Consider the following 11,990-nt stretch of genomic DNA (forward strand, 5'->3'; position numbering starts at 1 on the left):
ATCCTAAGCTTAATTCAAAGTGAGTTGGAAGACTAAAAAAGATAATTCAAGAGAAAAAAAAAAAAAGAATGTTAAACACATTTAATATATGCTTTGCCATAATCATCTGATTCAGGAAGTGTCTAATGTTTGTATTATCTTATAGATGAACTTATGATGAGTATGTTTTATGTAATTCATATTTGACTTAATTCCATCTTTCTTGAAATTTAATTGTCTTTAAATATGTTTTAATTGGAATTTGTCTGAATGGGGTAAAATAAGTTTTGAATATAATTGTGTGCTAAAATCAACTTGTTAAGCCTTGTTAGAGGATAATTGATGAGTGCGTTTTCATGACTCACTAAGCTTAGCTTTCTTAGTTGATTATTGTACTTAAATTTGTTGTTTAGACTAAGATGTGTTCCAAGAAGGTAAAATAAGCTTTCATGAATGTTAAGATAATCTTTCTAAAGTTTTGGAAAGTTGTGTCGAAATCAATCTTATTCTTCATTTAAAAGAATTTCACTTTATGGTAGAAGAGAGTTGGATTTTTGTACATATCATTTTTAAAAAGGTATTATTGAGGTTGATCCAACCAAAATTGATGTTATTACTCAATTGTCTTACCTCTCTTATGTAAAATAAGTTCGTTTTTTTCTTGGCTACACAGGTTTTCATAGGTAGTTCATAAAAATTTTCAGAAAACTTCTTTCCAATCTGCCGCAAAAGGACGATACATTTGATTTTGGGGAGTAGTGCAGGAAAGTTTTTCACGATTACCGCCACCCATATATAATCCAGTTACCAGATTGGATACAAACTTTTGAACTTGTGTGTGATGCGTCCAACTATACTGTGAGAGCTGTTTTGATGTAGAAAATTGACAAGTTGTCCCATGTATCTCTATGCATCTAGAACTCTTGATACAACTCACGTCAACTATATAACTACTAAAAATGAGCTGTTAGTTCCAAACAATTCAAAAAAAAAAAAAAATCCTGCAAATTTATCTAGATTCCTTTTCGTTCTTATTTCCATAACTTTTGACCTTATCATTGCACGAAGTTTTCTTGGATTAGTGCTCAAACTCAAAAAACAATGCTTTAAACATTTATCTTTATTCCTATCTGTTCTTATTTCTATAACTTTTGATCTTATAATTGCACTAAGCTCACCCTCAATATCCAGAATTAGTATGCTGAATATAATTTGAACTGGCAAGGCAAACAACAATGTTCTATCTGAGGCCTCCTGTGTTGAGTCAATAGATATCTACACCAGAATGACAAAACTCTCCATTAAAAAAAAAAAAATCAGTTTTAGGCATCAAGGTCAGACTTGAATATAGGAGAGAAAAATATAGTACAAACACAAACATGTTCTACAATCCACAAATAAAGTCCAAAGTTTAACAAGATTTCTTTTGTAGTTTAGAGGGAAAGCTTTTGGAAAAAATAAAAGGAATTATTACCAAAAATAGAACGAATTCCCAAATGAATAAATAATATATGTACTGATAATGTGCATTTTATTACAATATCATTCATCATAAACCATCATCTATAATAAGTGCTGACTTTCATAATAACTATATTAAAAGTCACATCGAAGAAACTTTGATTTTGTTCAAAGTCATTTCAGTGCGTGTTTGCTTATTTCGCCAAAATTTGGTAGTAACCAAACAATAAAACACATGTTCATGGTGACAAACTGCACTAGAAAACATAATAAACAAACGTTTCTTTTGTTATTTCATCTTTTCTGGAAAACTATCTCTATAGAGCACACTAATTCTCATATCTTGATTTTTTTTCCCTAAACACTTACAGACAGATATCAACGTAATCTAATACAATATTGCAGTTCAGAACTGCTAACAATACCTATCTTACCTAGTTTCAGCTTTTTTGCTAGTCACCTTTCAATAACTTAACTGCTTAACAATTACCCTAATACACACAGATAACCATTATACAAAAAGGTAACTAACTTTCAGATTTTCATTGGCTTCCAATATTTCCTGATAGCGTTTCCAACCAAAGCTAAAGCTTATGAACATCAAACCTTTGCTGCGTATGTACCCTATAGTTAGTTAATGATAGATATAGAGCAAACCCTCCTTTTACCAGAGAAAATGCAAAGCAGTGGCAACAGCAATGACCATTGCAGTGCTATAATGCTGGACATGTCCTCATCAAATCAAGAACATGAATAGCCAGAATACTCCATTGCAGATGTCAGAAAGGGGAAGAGTTATGTCTTTGAAGTTGATATTTTGGTTCAGGCAATGGATCGGGAGTAAACCTTTCTTCAAATTCCTATTAAAGGGGAAATCCAAAATATGAAATCAGATTCATATTGTAGCAAAAATATTGAAATTATCTAGTAACAATTGACAGAGAATGGTAGCTCTCTAATTTGAAATCATAAAATAATGCATTAAAAATCATCATGCTTAGAATAGTATACAATGTTCTTGGCATAAAATCAACAATAACAGCTATAAATCAGTAAAATAAATTTGTAAAAGAAAATTAAATTTCTTTGAGAAACAAAGGGATATTTTGACAGCCAGAAGTTAATGGAAACGCACAACACTACCAACCAAAGTTAGGCGTGCAATGAATCTGTACAAAACCATCATCCATAGTGAAAAGAAGATTGCTAGTGTGAGAGAGAAAAATGGCATGAAATATTGAAATTTGAGTAACTTTCTTCAAAGAAAAAATAGGAATATTTAGCAGCTATAAAGAAAAGGATGAACACATGAATACCGCGGTGTCCATAACTAACATAAAGCTGAAATCTAAGGCTGTAGCTTAAGAAAAGCCCAACCTCCTTCCTGAAATGTAACATCTCTTTGATGCTTATTGGCATGTACCCAATCCTGATCTTGGGCTTTCAGCAAATTACTCCTTAACTCATCTCACAATTCATCTCATTGCTGCACTAGCTAATTTACTTCCTCAACCTTGGTAGAAATGGTAGTTCCCTTCAATAGTATTGGAGACTCATGATCATATTAGCCTTGGAAGGAGTCATCTTGGTAGAGGCACTGTAATTTGTATTACCAAAAATCTGCCCAACATAACCATTATGGCTATTGCTTTGGCTTAGTTCCTGTCAAACATCTCATATAAGTCTCCAAACAGTGGTAAACTACTTTAGTTTACCCATCAGTTTGAGGATGATAAGTTGAGTTATATTTCAGCTGTGTTCCTGCTCCTTAAACAACTCCTTCTTGAATCTGCTTTAGAAAACTTGATCCCAGTCTACAACTACAGAGGCAGGGAAACCATGCAGTCAAACTATTTCTTTGAGAAAAACAGAATCCATTTTGCTAGCTGTTCAGGGATGGCTCAATACTATGAAATGTGAGAATCTGGTCAGCCTATCCACATTGGGTTGGGAGAGGTAAGAGTTGTAAAAGCCCTTCTTGAGTTAGTGTTTCATGCTTTTCCTGGTAAATTTCACATTCTGCCAAGTAATCCCTGATATCCTCTTCATGCCTTTCCAATACAACACACCTGCGAGTGTCTTGCATGTTCAGAAAAACCCTGAATGCCCCCCTGTTGGTGAATGTGTCTGGCAAAAGTTTATGGCTTCCAGGGAATTTCTTTGGTAGGAGTATCCTTCGCTTGTAATACAATCGTCTCCCCTTCATATGATATTCTCCATGCGATTGAGGTATGTGAGCTAGCAAAACACAAATCTGTACCTTTGCCTATGAGTAATAAAATCAGTACCTCTCCTTTTCATCTTGTTCATACAGATGTGTGGGGTCCTTCTAATGTTCTTAATATTTCAGGGGCTAAATGGTTTTTCACCTTTATTGATGATTGTACAAGGATAACAAGGCATTTTCTCCTTAATCTATGAATCCTCATGTGTTTACACACTCCAACAAAATGAAATTGCTAAACAAAAAAATGGGCACTTACTATATAATAAACTAGAGCGCTCCTTTTCCAAAACAAGGTTCCAAAAGAATTTTTGGTGAGAATCCATACTTCCAATTATTTAATTATACCTTCTCCTGCTTTGTCATTAAAATGTTCAATGGAAGTTCTCCACACATTCTATCCACATATAACTCATACACTTAGCCTTCAGCCTACAATACTTGGGTATGTATCATTTGTACATATTCACAAACAGCAAAGGGAAAAAACTAGACCCAAGGGTTGTTAAATGCGTTTTCATAGGTTACTCTATCATACAAAAAGGTTATAAATGCTTTCATCCTCCTTTTAAAAAATTTGTGTGGATGTCACCTTTAATGAGCAATTTAACTATTTTAACCATCCTCACCTTTAGGGAGATAGTTTAAGATAGGAAGATGATGAGTCTTTTATATTCCCAAATTTGTCTTTTGGATCAGAAAATGAACAAAAATAATTGAAAGGGTAATATAACTAATGCTGAAGCTGAGAGGGAAAGAGTAGCGATGAATTGAAATCCTAAATCTGCAAGTCAAAAGTCTGAATCTGCTGGACCTGATATTAGATATGATGATACAAAATTTGGAAAAAATACGGTGTACACAGGAAGAGGAAAGGTCATTCCAAGATCTACTCATGTTCAAGAGTTCAACCCTATATCATTATATGAGGTAAATATGTTTGACCCTATAAATACTGACTCTACTAACTATGATGAACTTCTTTCTGTAAAACCAATTGCACAGGTGGACTTGAATTTAAATCTCCCAATTGCTCTTAAAAAGGAACGAGAGCTTGAACTAAACCACCTTACCCTTTAGCAAACTATCTACCTTTAAAAAATTCTCACCTACCCATAGAACCTTTCTCACATGCCTAAATACCACAACTATACCTACTGTATCTAAGGCATTAATTAACAAAAAATGGAAACAAGCCATGGATTTGGAAATGGAGGCATTGGAGATGAATAGTACTAGAACACTAGCCACTCTACCACCTGAAAAAAAACACGTTAGGTGCAAGTGGGTTTACATAGTAAAATATAAGGTTGATGGGACTATTGGGAGGTATAAGGTAGCCTGGTGGCCGAAGGGTTCACTCAAACTTATGGAGTGGATTACTTGGAGACCTTTGCACCGGTTGCAAAAATGAACATGATTAGAGTAATTTTGTCTTTGGTAGCAAATCATGATTGGAACTTGCAGCAATTTGATGTAAAAGAATGCATACCTACATGGGAGTCTTGAAGAAATAAATATGGAGTTACCACCTGGGTATATAGGGTAGATTAAGGCTAACCCAGTTTGTAAGCTGAGAAAAGCACAATAGGGGTTGAAACAGTCACCCAGTGCATGGTTTGGAAGATTCACTAAAGTCATGATAAGCCTTAAATATAAACAAAGCCAAGGGGACCGCATTATATTTGTCAAGCATCCTGGGGTAGTAACAATTCTGGCTTATGTGGATGATATGAGGTTGAGCTAAAGCCTCGCCAAAGAGTTTGAAATCAAGACTATTTTTGGGAACTGAAGTATAGCCCATTCCAAGAAAGGGACCTTCGTATCTCAGGAAAAATAGATTATTGACGCGCTACCGAAAACAGGTAAAGTAGCCTGCAAACCAGCAAGTAAATCTGTTGATCCAAAGACAAAGTTGGGAAGTGAGAACCACGAAGTAAATGTGAATAAAGAAATGTATCATAGACTTGTGTTTGTTCTTAACTCTGTTTGTTCTTAAGTCTGCAATCTTCTTCCTCTATTCACTAAGCAATTCCTTTATTTCTCTCATGTCTAGTAGTATGCTTATTTTACCATAATCATGTCTGTTCTCAAGTTTGCAATCTTCTTCCTCTGTTCTAGCCCATTTCTCCAACGCACTCATTCTACTTTCCATTATGCTACTTTGGGATCTGACAAGTTAGACCACTTGTCACGTGCCTCCTCAAAGATTAAAGAACAAGATAGAGAAAAATGTAGACTAAGACCATTTTTCTGTACTATTTCAGCAATTGTCAACTCTAAATATAAACATCAACTTACAAAAGAAATCTCTTCCTTTCACACAAGGCATTGCCTGTCACAACAACTAAAACTCTTCGTACATCAACATCCCATTGCGACCAAATTTTTTTGTACAATCATACATAAAGTATTTTGCAATAATGGTTTCACAATGAATAATAGAAAATGTAACCTCAACTATTAGACTAATATTATCATCTACAACAGGTAAAGGGTAAAGACACATGCACAGATTCTAGTGAAATTAGTCACAATCAGATCGCCTTTGGAAGCGTTTGCCGGTAACCAAAGCGTCACGACTCAACAAAAAGGAAGGAGTGACGCTGACTGATTTGATACTACACCACTGCTCAAAATACCAGGGGATCCTTTTTATTACATAAGTGGATTCCTGACTTCTTTATTTATCATGAGATAAGGAAGCAGTTTTGTGAATACTATAAGTGGATTTAAGCTTAAGGTGCTAATACAAAACAGAGCACAAGAGGTTCTTACCCACATATAGCAAACAACTGAACAAGTGTTTCAATATTATACCAAAAGTATTATAAGCAAAAAGAAAGTATGTGCATATCAGTATAAGATAAAATTGTACATTCTTTAACGTAGTACACAATGATTTATATTTTTGTAATTATATAAATTGTATATATTTAAGAGGCTTAGTAACTTAAGTATGATCCACTAGAAGTCATTATATTGCTGTGAAGAATTTCATGTTTCTGCCTTTTCAGTGTAATAAGTTAACAACTCACTTAGCTTGGTATTAAAGTAACATTTCACCCTCAACCTGGTTACCTGGGAGGTTCAAATTCCAATTTATTGAAATGAAAGATACTTTAACACTCAGAAATAACTGACAGCAAGGTTATCAATGGAAGACGGCCTAAATTCTACCATATAAACACACCATTGTCTACAGTGAGCCTCCCTTCATAGATTGCCCAGGATGAAGGGGTTGAAAAACGCAATGCTATAGCATTGTTGCGGCACTATAATGGCTATTTAACAACACTAACTGAAAGTACAGAAGATCATGTATTCATATCTCGAATATCATTATATACTCAATTAAAATTTAAATATTAGAATTTTGACAAATCTGCAAGTTCCCATTTCCCCAAGGATGATAAAATCCAGTACAAGGCCACCAAATAGTCTCTTAGTTGCAAAACACATTCAATCCACACAACACATCCTAAACTTTTCAATTAATCACAAGAAACAACAAATAAACTCAATAGATTTACTAATAAAAGAAAATACAAACATCTATACAACAAATACAAGGAACGTTGAGTGAAACAAAAAATAAAAAACAAAACGTGAATGGGGTTTGATACCTTCTCTTTCTTTAGCTTTACATTTTCTTCTTCGAGACGGGAAACCTTGCCAACCAGTTCATTATGGTAAGCCTGAACCATGAAAGGTTGATATCGTCGAAACTAACATTTTCAACATGTAAAAGAATGTATTCAATTCACCAAAGCAAAATTTGTAGCACATGTTAGACCTGTTTACGAGCTCGTGACCGAGCAGCAGATTCCCTATTCTTGATCTTCCTCCTCAACCTCCTCTCCAGGGTTTTCTCATATGCATCAGGAGCATCCCTTTTCCTGCCCGGTCTCGTGTCTGATAAACTCCCAATAGAAGGGGATGATGACAACCCCGTTTTCTGCTGGAAACCTTGAGCTGCTGAGAAATCCATTGTATCCAACCCCACAGCTGGACTGATAGAAGCTTCAGCAAAAAGCCCTGCTTGCACCAAGAAATCTTCCAAGGTTGTCTCACCAAAAGTCATTTCTCCCTCCTGAGTTTTCACTTCCCCTCCATATCTTTTCTTCTGCCCTTGCTGAATTTCCCTCCACACATCATCCACCGTCTTCCCACTCAAAGCACGAGCCAGCGTAAGGCTGGCCTGCCGCTGAAGCGAGGAAGAGGACGACATGTTCTCACTATCCGCACCTATCACCGAAGACTTACTTGCTTCAGCAGTCCACACATTTTGAAGAAGCTCGTCAAGGTTCATGCTCCCCAATGGCTTCCCTAAGTCCCCTAATTGACTATTAACCTCATCAAGAGTAAGATTATACCATGAGCCTTGCCTAGACAAAGATGAAGACTGTAAATGAGACTGTTGCCCATTACCTTGAGATCCCATTGTCTGAATCCCCATTCAAACTCAAACCTGTAAGTTGTAACCACAAAGCAACAATCAAATAAATAAATAACGAAAACATTAACCATTGCACTTGGATCCTATCTCACTTACATCCCAATCAAAAACATCTCACCAAAGCTTTTCCCTAAACAAATTTCCAAACTTTTTCAAAATCCCATCAGTCCACCCTATCTGGGGTCCCCAGAAAGACACCATCACAGCAAGAGAGTCGGGATTTCAACCAAAGGAACAATAAAGACTCAAACTTTATAATTCAAAAATGATGATCAACCCCACTTGATCAAAAACCATCACACAAGATCACAGCAAAAGGACAGCATCAACAAAATAGACTTTTACCTGAAAATAGGACAAGAGAAAGAGAAAATGATCTGAAAGAACACGTAGAAAGACCCTATGAGTTCGGGGTTGGCAAGTGGAGAGGGAAACACATCATTTGGTGGGGGTAAATCAGAGTGAAAATGGGAACAATTTGAGAAGAAAAGTGAAAGGAAAAAAAGGGTAGTTGGTGTAAACTCAAGTTGTGATGTAATGTGGGAGTGATTCGGAATTTTGTGGAAATATGTTGGCAAGTGGCAAACATTGATAGGTTCGTATAGGGCTTCGTATTGGGAACCATCCTCGTCTTCTTTTGCCTCGTTCACACTACGTTGGTTAATGAATTATTTTGAATCATTTTCTTTTTATCCCAAATTATATTTTAATAAAATATAAAAGGTTTAAATAATGATTTGATGAGTTAAAAAAAATAAAAAAAATAGATGTGATATGATATGAATTTGACATGGAATTTTTTATAAGTAAAAAAATTAATTTTTTTAATTAAAAAGTTTAGAAAATTAAAAAGAAAAATTATAAAAAATCACGTGATAGTTACTGTTCACACTCCGTTAATTATTTGAATGGTGTTAGCGAAAAGGACCAAGTTAAATATAATTGATGAATATTATGATCAAATTGAAAACAAAATAAAAAGTATGACCAAATTAAAAAAACTGAACGAATACTAGTACCAAATCATTATTTAAACCAATATAAAAGTTAAAAAAATCATTTAAAATTGTTTTTTACATGTGATTTTTACTCTTTTTGATCAATTTTTGGAAATAGTCTTTTTGAATGGTTTTTTTATCACATATATAACTAGTAGAAGAAATATAATAACTTGTCCGTGTATTGTAACGTCCTAATTAAATAGATAAAATCACTTTAATAAAACGCCACATATATATAAATATCCAGAGAGTACGGAAATTTGGGATATGACGTACACGGTACCCCAAACATATTCATAACCAAAGGAAGAGGCTCCACATGGCCTAAAACAAGGTACAGAGTCTCGTCAAGAGCGAGAGAAACTTAAACTACTAAAACTCCAATAGCGGTGGGCTCCCAAAGTGAGCCCGATACTCGTCCAAGATTCATCAAGCTGTGACATCTAGGGATGGCAAAGCGGGCCAACCCGGCCCGTTTTGGCCCACCCCCCGTTTTGGCCCGCGAAATGCGGGCTAGGTTGGCCCGCCCCGTAGGTTGAAATCGGGTTCGTTTATATGGCCCGCCCCACCCCACTGCATGGCCTGCGGCCCGCGGGCTGGCCTGCGTATTTAAACAAACATAAATCAATTCCTGCCAACTAATCATGTAATACTACATATCTGTTACAAGAGCTAATAAGCAATGCTGATAACAAATATAATTCCCTGCCAACATAAACAAAATACAACCACATTATTCCAAATCAAAGCAATAAAATCCTTAAACAAAATACAACCAAATTAAACCAAATCAAAGCTCATAATCTTTAAGTTCAACCAACAAATTCAAAGCTCCTAATTAACAAAATACACAAGCTCATAATCCTTAAGTTCAACAAACAAATTTAAAGTTCCTAATTAACAAAATACACAACTAAATATGGAAATCATTCTTCATCTTCCATGTTAATAACATTGGATGCAACTTTGGATAAACCTTCATGTAGCACATTTTGGAAATTAATATCTTCTCCCTCTTCTGCATACATTCAAACAAGACAATAAGTATCTGATATTGAATAAAAACAATAGATTGAAAAAATACAATAACAAAAATAATTACCCTCAACAAATCCATGCTTTCAACTAGAACTACAAATAATTGCTTCCACATTCTCAGGAAAAAGGCAATTCCTATATTTGTTAAGGATCCGAGATCCAATATTAAATGAAGATTCAGATGCCATAGTGGTTATTGGAATGCTTAATACATCTCTAGCCATTAAAGATAGATCAGAAAATCTTAGACTATTATTTTTCCACCATTGTAAGACATCCATTTGCTCCAAAAAGTCAAATTCTAAAGTGGGTTCATCCAAATATATGTCAAGTTGTGTCCTTCCAGGTTTATTAGTTACTTGTTGTTTACACTCTTTCAAGTCCTATCATAATATTTGAAATTAGTCAAATGCATAACATAATGAACAATTGCAACAAAAATAAAATTAAGTGAACTAAAAAGAATTATTCAAACAACTTACATCAAAAAGGGTATCAATGTGTGAGGATGAGGATGAGGATTGTGCATGTTTGCGCTTTTGAACATTTGATGATGTTGTCAAACCATTAGTATTATTTCAGCAAATAGGTTGTACAAATTTCCCTTGATTTTTTCCACTTTTGACTCCCAAGTAAGTGGGTCAATCTTTTTAAAACAAAAGGATAATGTTTCCAATTTCATTCTTGGGTCTAAAATTGCCCCAAAAGCAAGCACAATGCTATATTCATCCCAATATTTTTGAAATTTGAGCATCATCAATTCTGCCATATTCTTAATTACTCCATCTTCATCATCTACATTTTCCATCAACATCCTTTGAATATTCCAAACTTGTAGAAAATACAAATTAGAGGTAGGGTAGCTTGTGGCAGAAATTAAGCAAGTGATATCATAAAAGGGCATTAAGAACCTACAAATTATTTCAGCCCTCTCCCACTCTTCCTCCAAGGGGCAAAATTTGTAAGATTCATCAATCAAGTGCAAGTTTAGAAAAACCTGTCTATATTTAAGAACACTTTTGAGCATCAAGTATGTACTGTTCCAAGGTGTGGGGACATCAAGACACAACCCACGTGATGTATCAATATCAGTAAACCTCTCACAACATTGTTTGAATTTTATCATTCTAGCCTCTAAGCCCTTAACATATTTTATGCTAGTTCTGATTTGATCTAGAGCATTGCCAAGCACCTTTAATCCTTCTTGAACTATTAAATTCAGAATATGTGCACAACAACGAACATGAAAGAATTTTCCCCCACATATCAAACCATTTGGTAGCATAAGTTAACTTTTTAAGCTATTTTGGAGCACATCATTAGCCGAAGCATTGTCCAAAGTGATTGAAAATATTTTTTTCTCTAATCCCCATTCTTGTAAAAGTTCATAAATCTTTTTGGACAACTCAAAACCTGTGTGAGGAGGAGGCATGTGACAAAAGTTCAAAATCTTGCTTTTTAACATCCAACTCCCATCAACATAATGGGCCGTCAAAGATATGAAACCCTCAATATTAATTGAAGTCCACAAATCAGAAGTTAAGCAAATTCTATTAGGAATGGAAAGAAGCAAATCCTTAAGTATAATCTTTTCTTTCATGTACAGTTTTCCAATATTAGCCTTAATTGTGTTTCTAGAAACCATAACTGCATCCAAACACAAGTAGCTTATCCATTTCCTAATTCTAGAATACTAAACAAAATTATAAGGCAAATTGTGTTCCACAATTGCTTCACACAATAATTGATGGTGCACTCCTTGATCTATTTTTTTCGCCTTCAATTTCCCATTAATGTCTAACATCATTTGCCCAATGTCCTCAGTTTT

The 11,990-nt window shown here is 34.8% G+C and overlaps 1 protein-coding gene and 1 pseudogene across 1 annotated transcript; both read right to left on the minus strand.

Moving 5' to 3' along the window:
* Window positions 1–1,698: 1,698 nt before the first annotated feature.
* LOC114188149 (ABSCISIC ACID-INSENSITIVE 5-like protein 2) lies at window positions 1,699–8,712 on the minus strand. Its single transcript, XM_028076695.2, has 4 exons — window positions 8,469–8,712; window positions 7,461–8,135; window positions 7,291–7,362; window positions 1,699–2,300 (listed from the first exon to the last, which is right to left on the minus strand). Exons 2-4 carry the CDS (start codon window positions 8,121–8,123, stop codon window positions 2,220–2,222), a joined length of 816 nt encoding a protein of 271 aa, XP_027932496.1. The 5' UTR covers window positions 8,124–8,135; window positions 8,469–8,712; the 3' UTR covers window positions 1,699–2,219.
* Window positions 8,713–10,050: 1,338 nt separating this feature from the next.
* LOC146885693 (zinc finger BED domain-containing protein RICESLEEPER 3-like) lies at window positions 10,051–11,004 on the minus strand (annotated as a pseudogene).
* Window positions 11,005–11,990: the final 986 nt, after the last annotated feature.

This window comes from Vigna unguiculata, chromosome 6 (assembly GCF_037176805.1).
Source record: "Vigna unguiculata cultivar grain cowpea cultivar isolate G323 ecotype 2 chromosome 6, ASM3717680v1, whole genome shotgun sequence".
Classification (NCBI taxonomy): domain Eukaryota; kingdom Viridiplantae; phylum Streptophyta; class Magnoliopsida; order Fabales; family Fabaceae; genus Vigna; species Vigna unguiculata.

What these genes read in the sequence shown, in the direction of transcription:
- LOC114188149 (XM_028076695.2), bottom strand. Translation starts at nt 8,123, where the DNA reads ATGGGGATTCAGACAATGGGATCTCAAGGTAATGGGCAACAGTCTCAT. An exon ending in GGTCACGAGCTCGTAAACAG is followed by an intron (nt 7,363 to 7,460) that starts GTCTAACATGTG and finishes TTCATGGTTCAG; the next exon opens with GCTTACCATAATGAACTGGT. An exon ending in TAAAGCTAAAGAAAGAGAAG is followed by an intron (nt 2,301 to 7,290) that starts GTATCAAACCCC and finishes CCCCTTTAATAG; the next exon opens with GAATTTGAAGAAAGGTTTAC.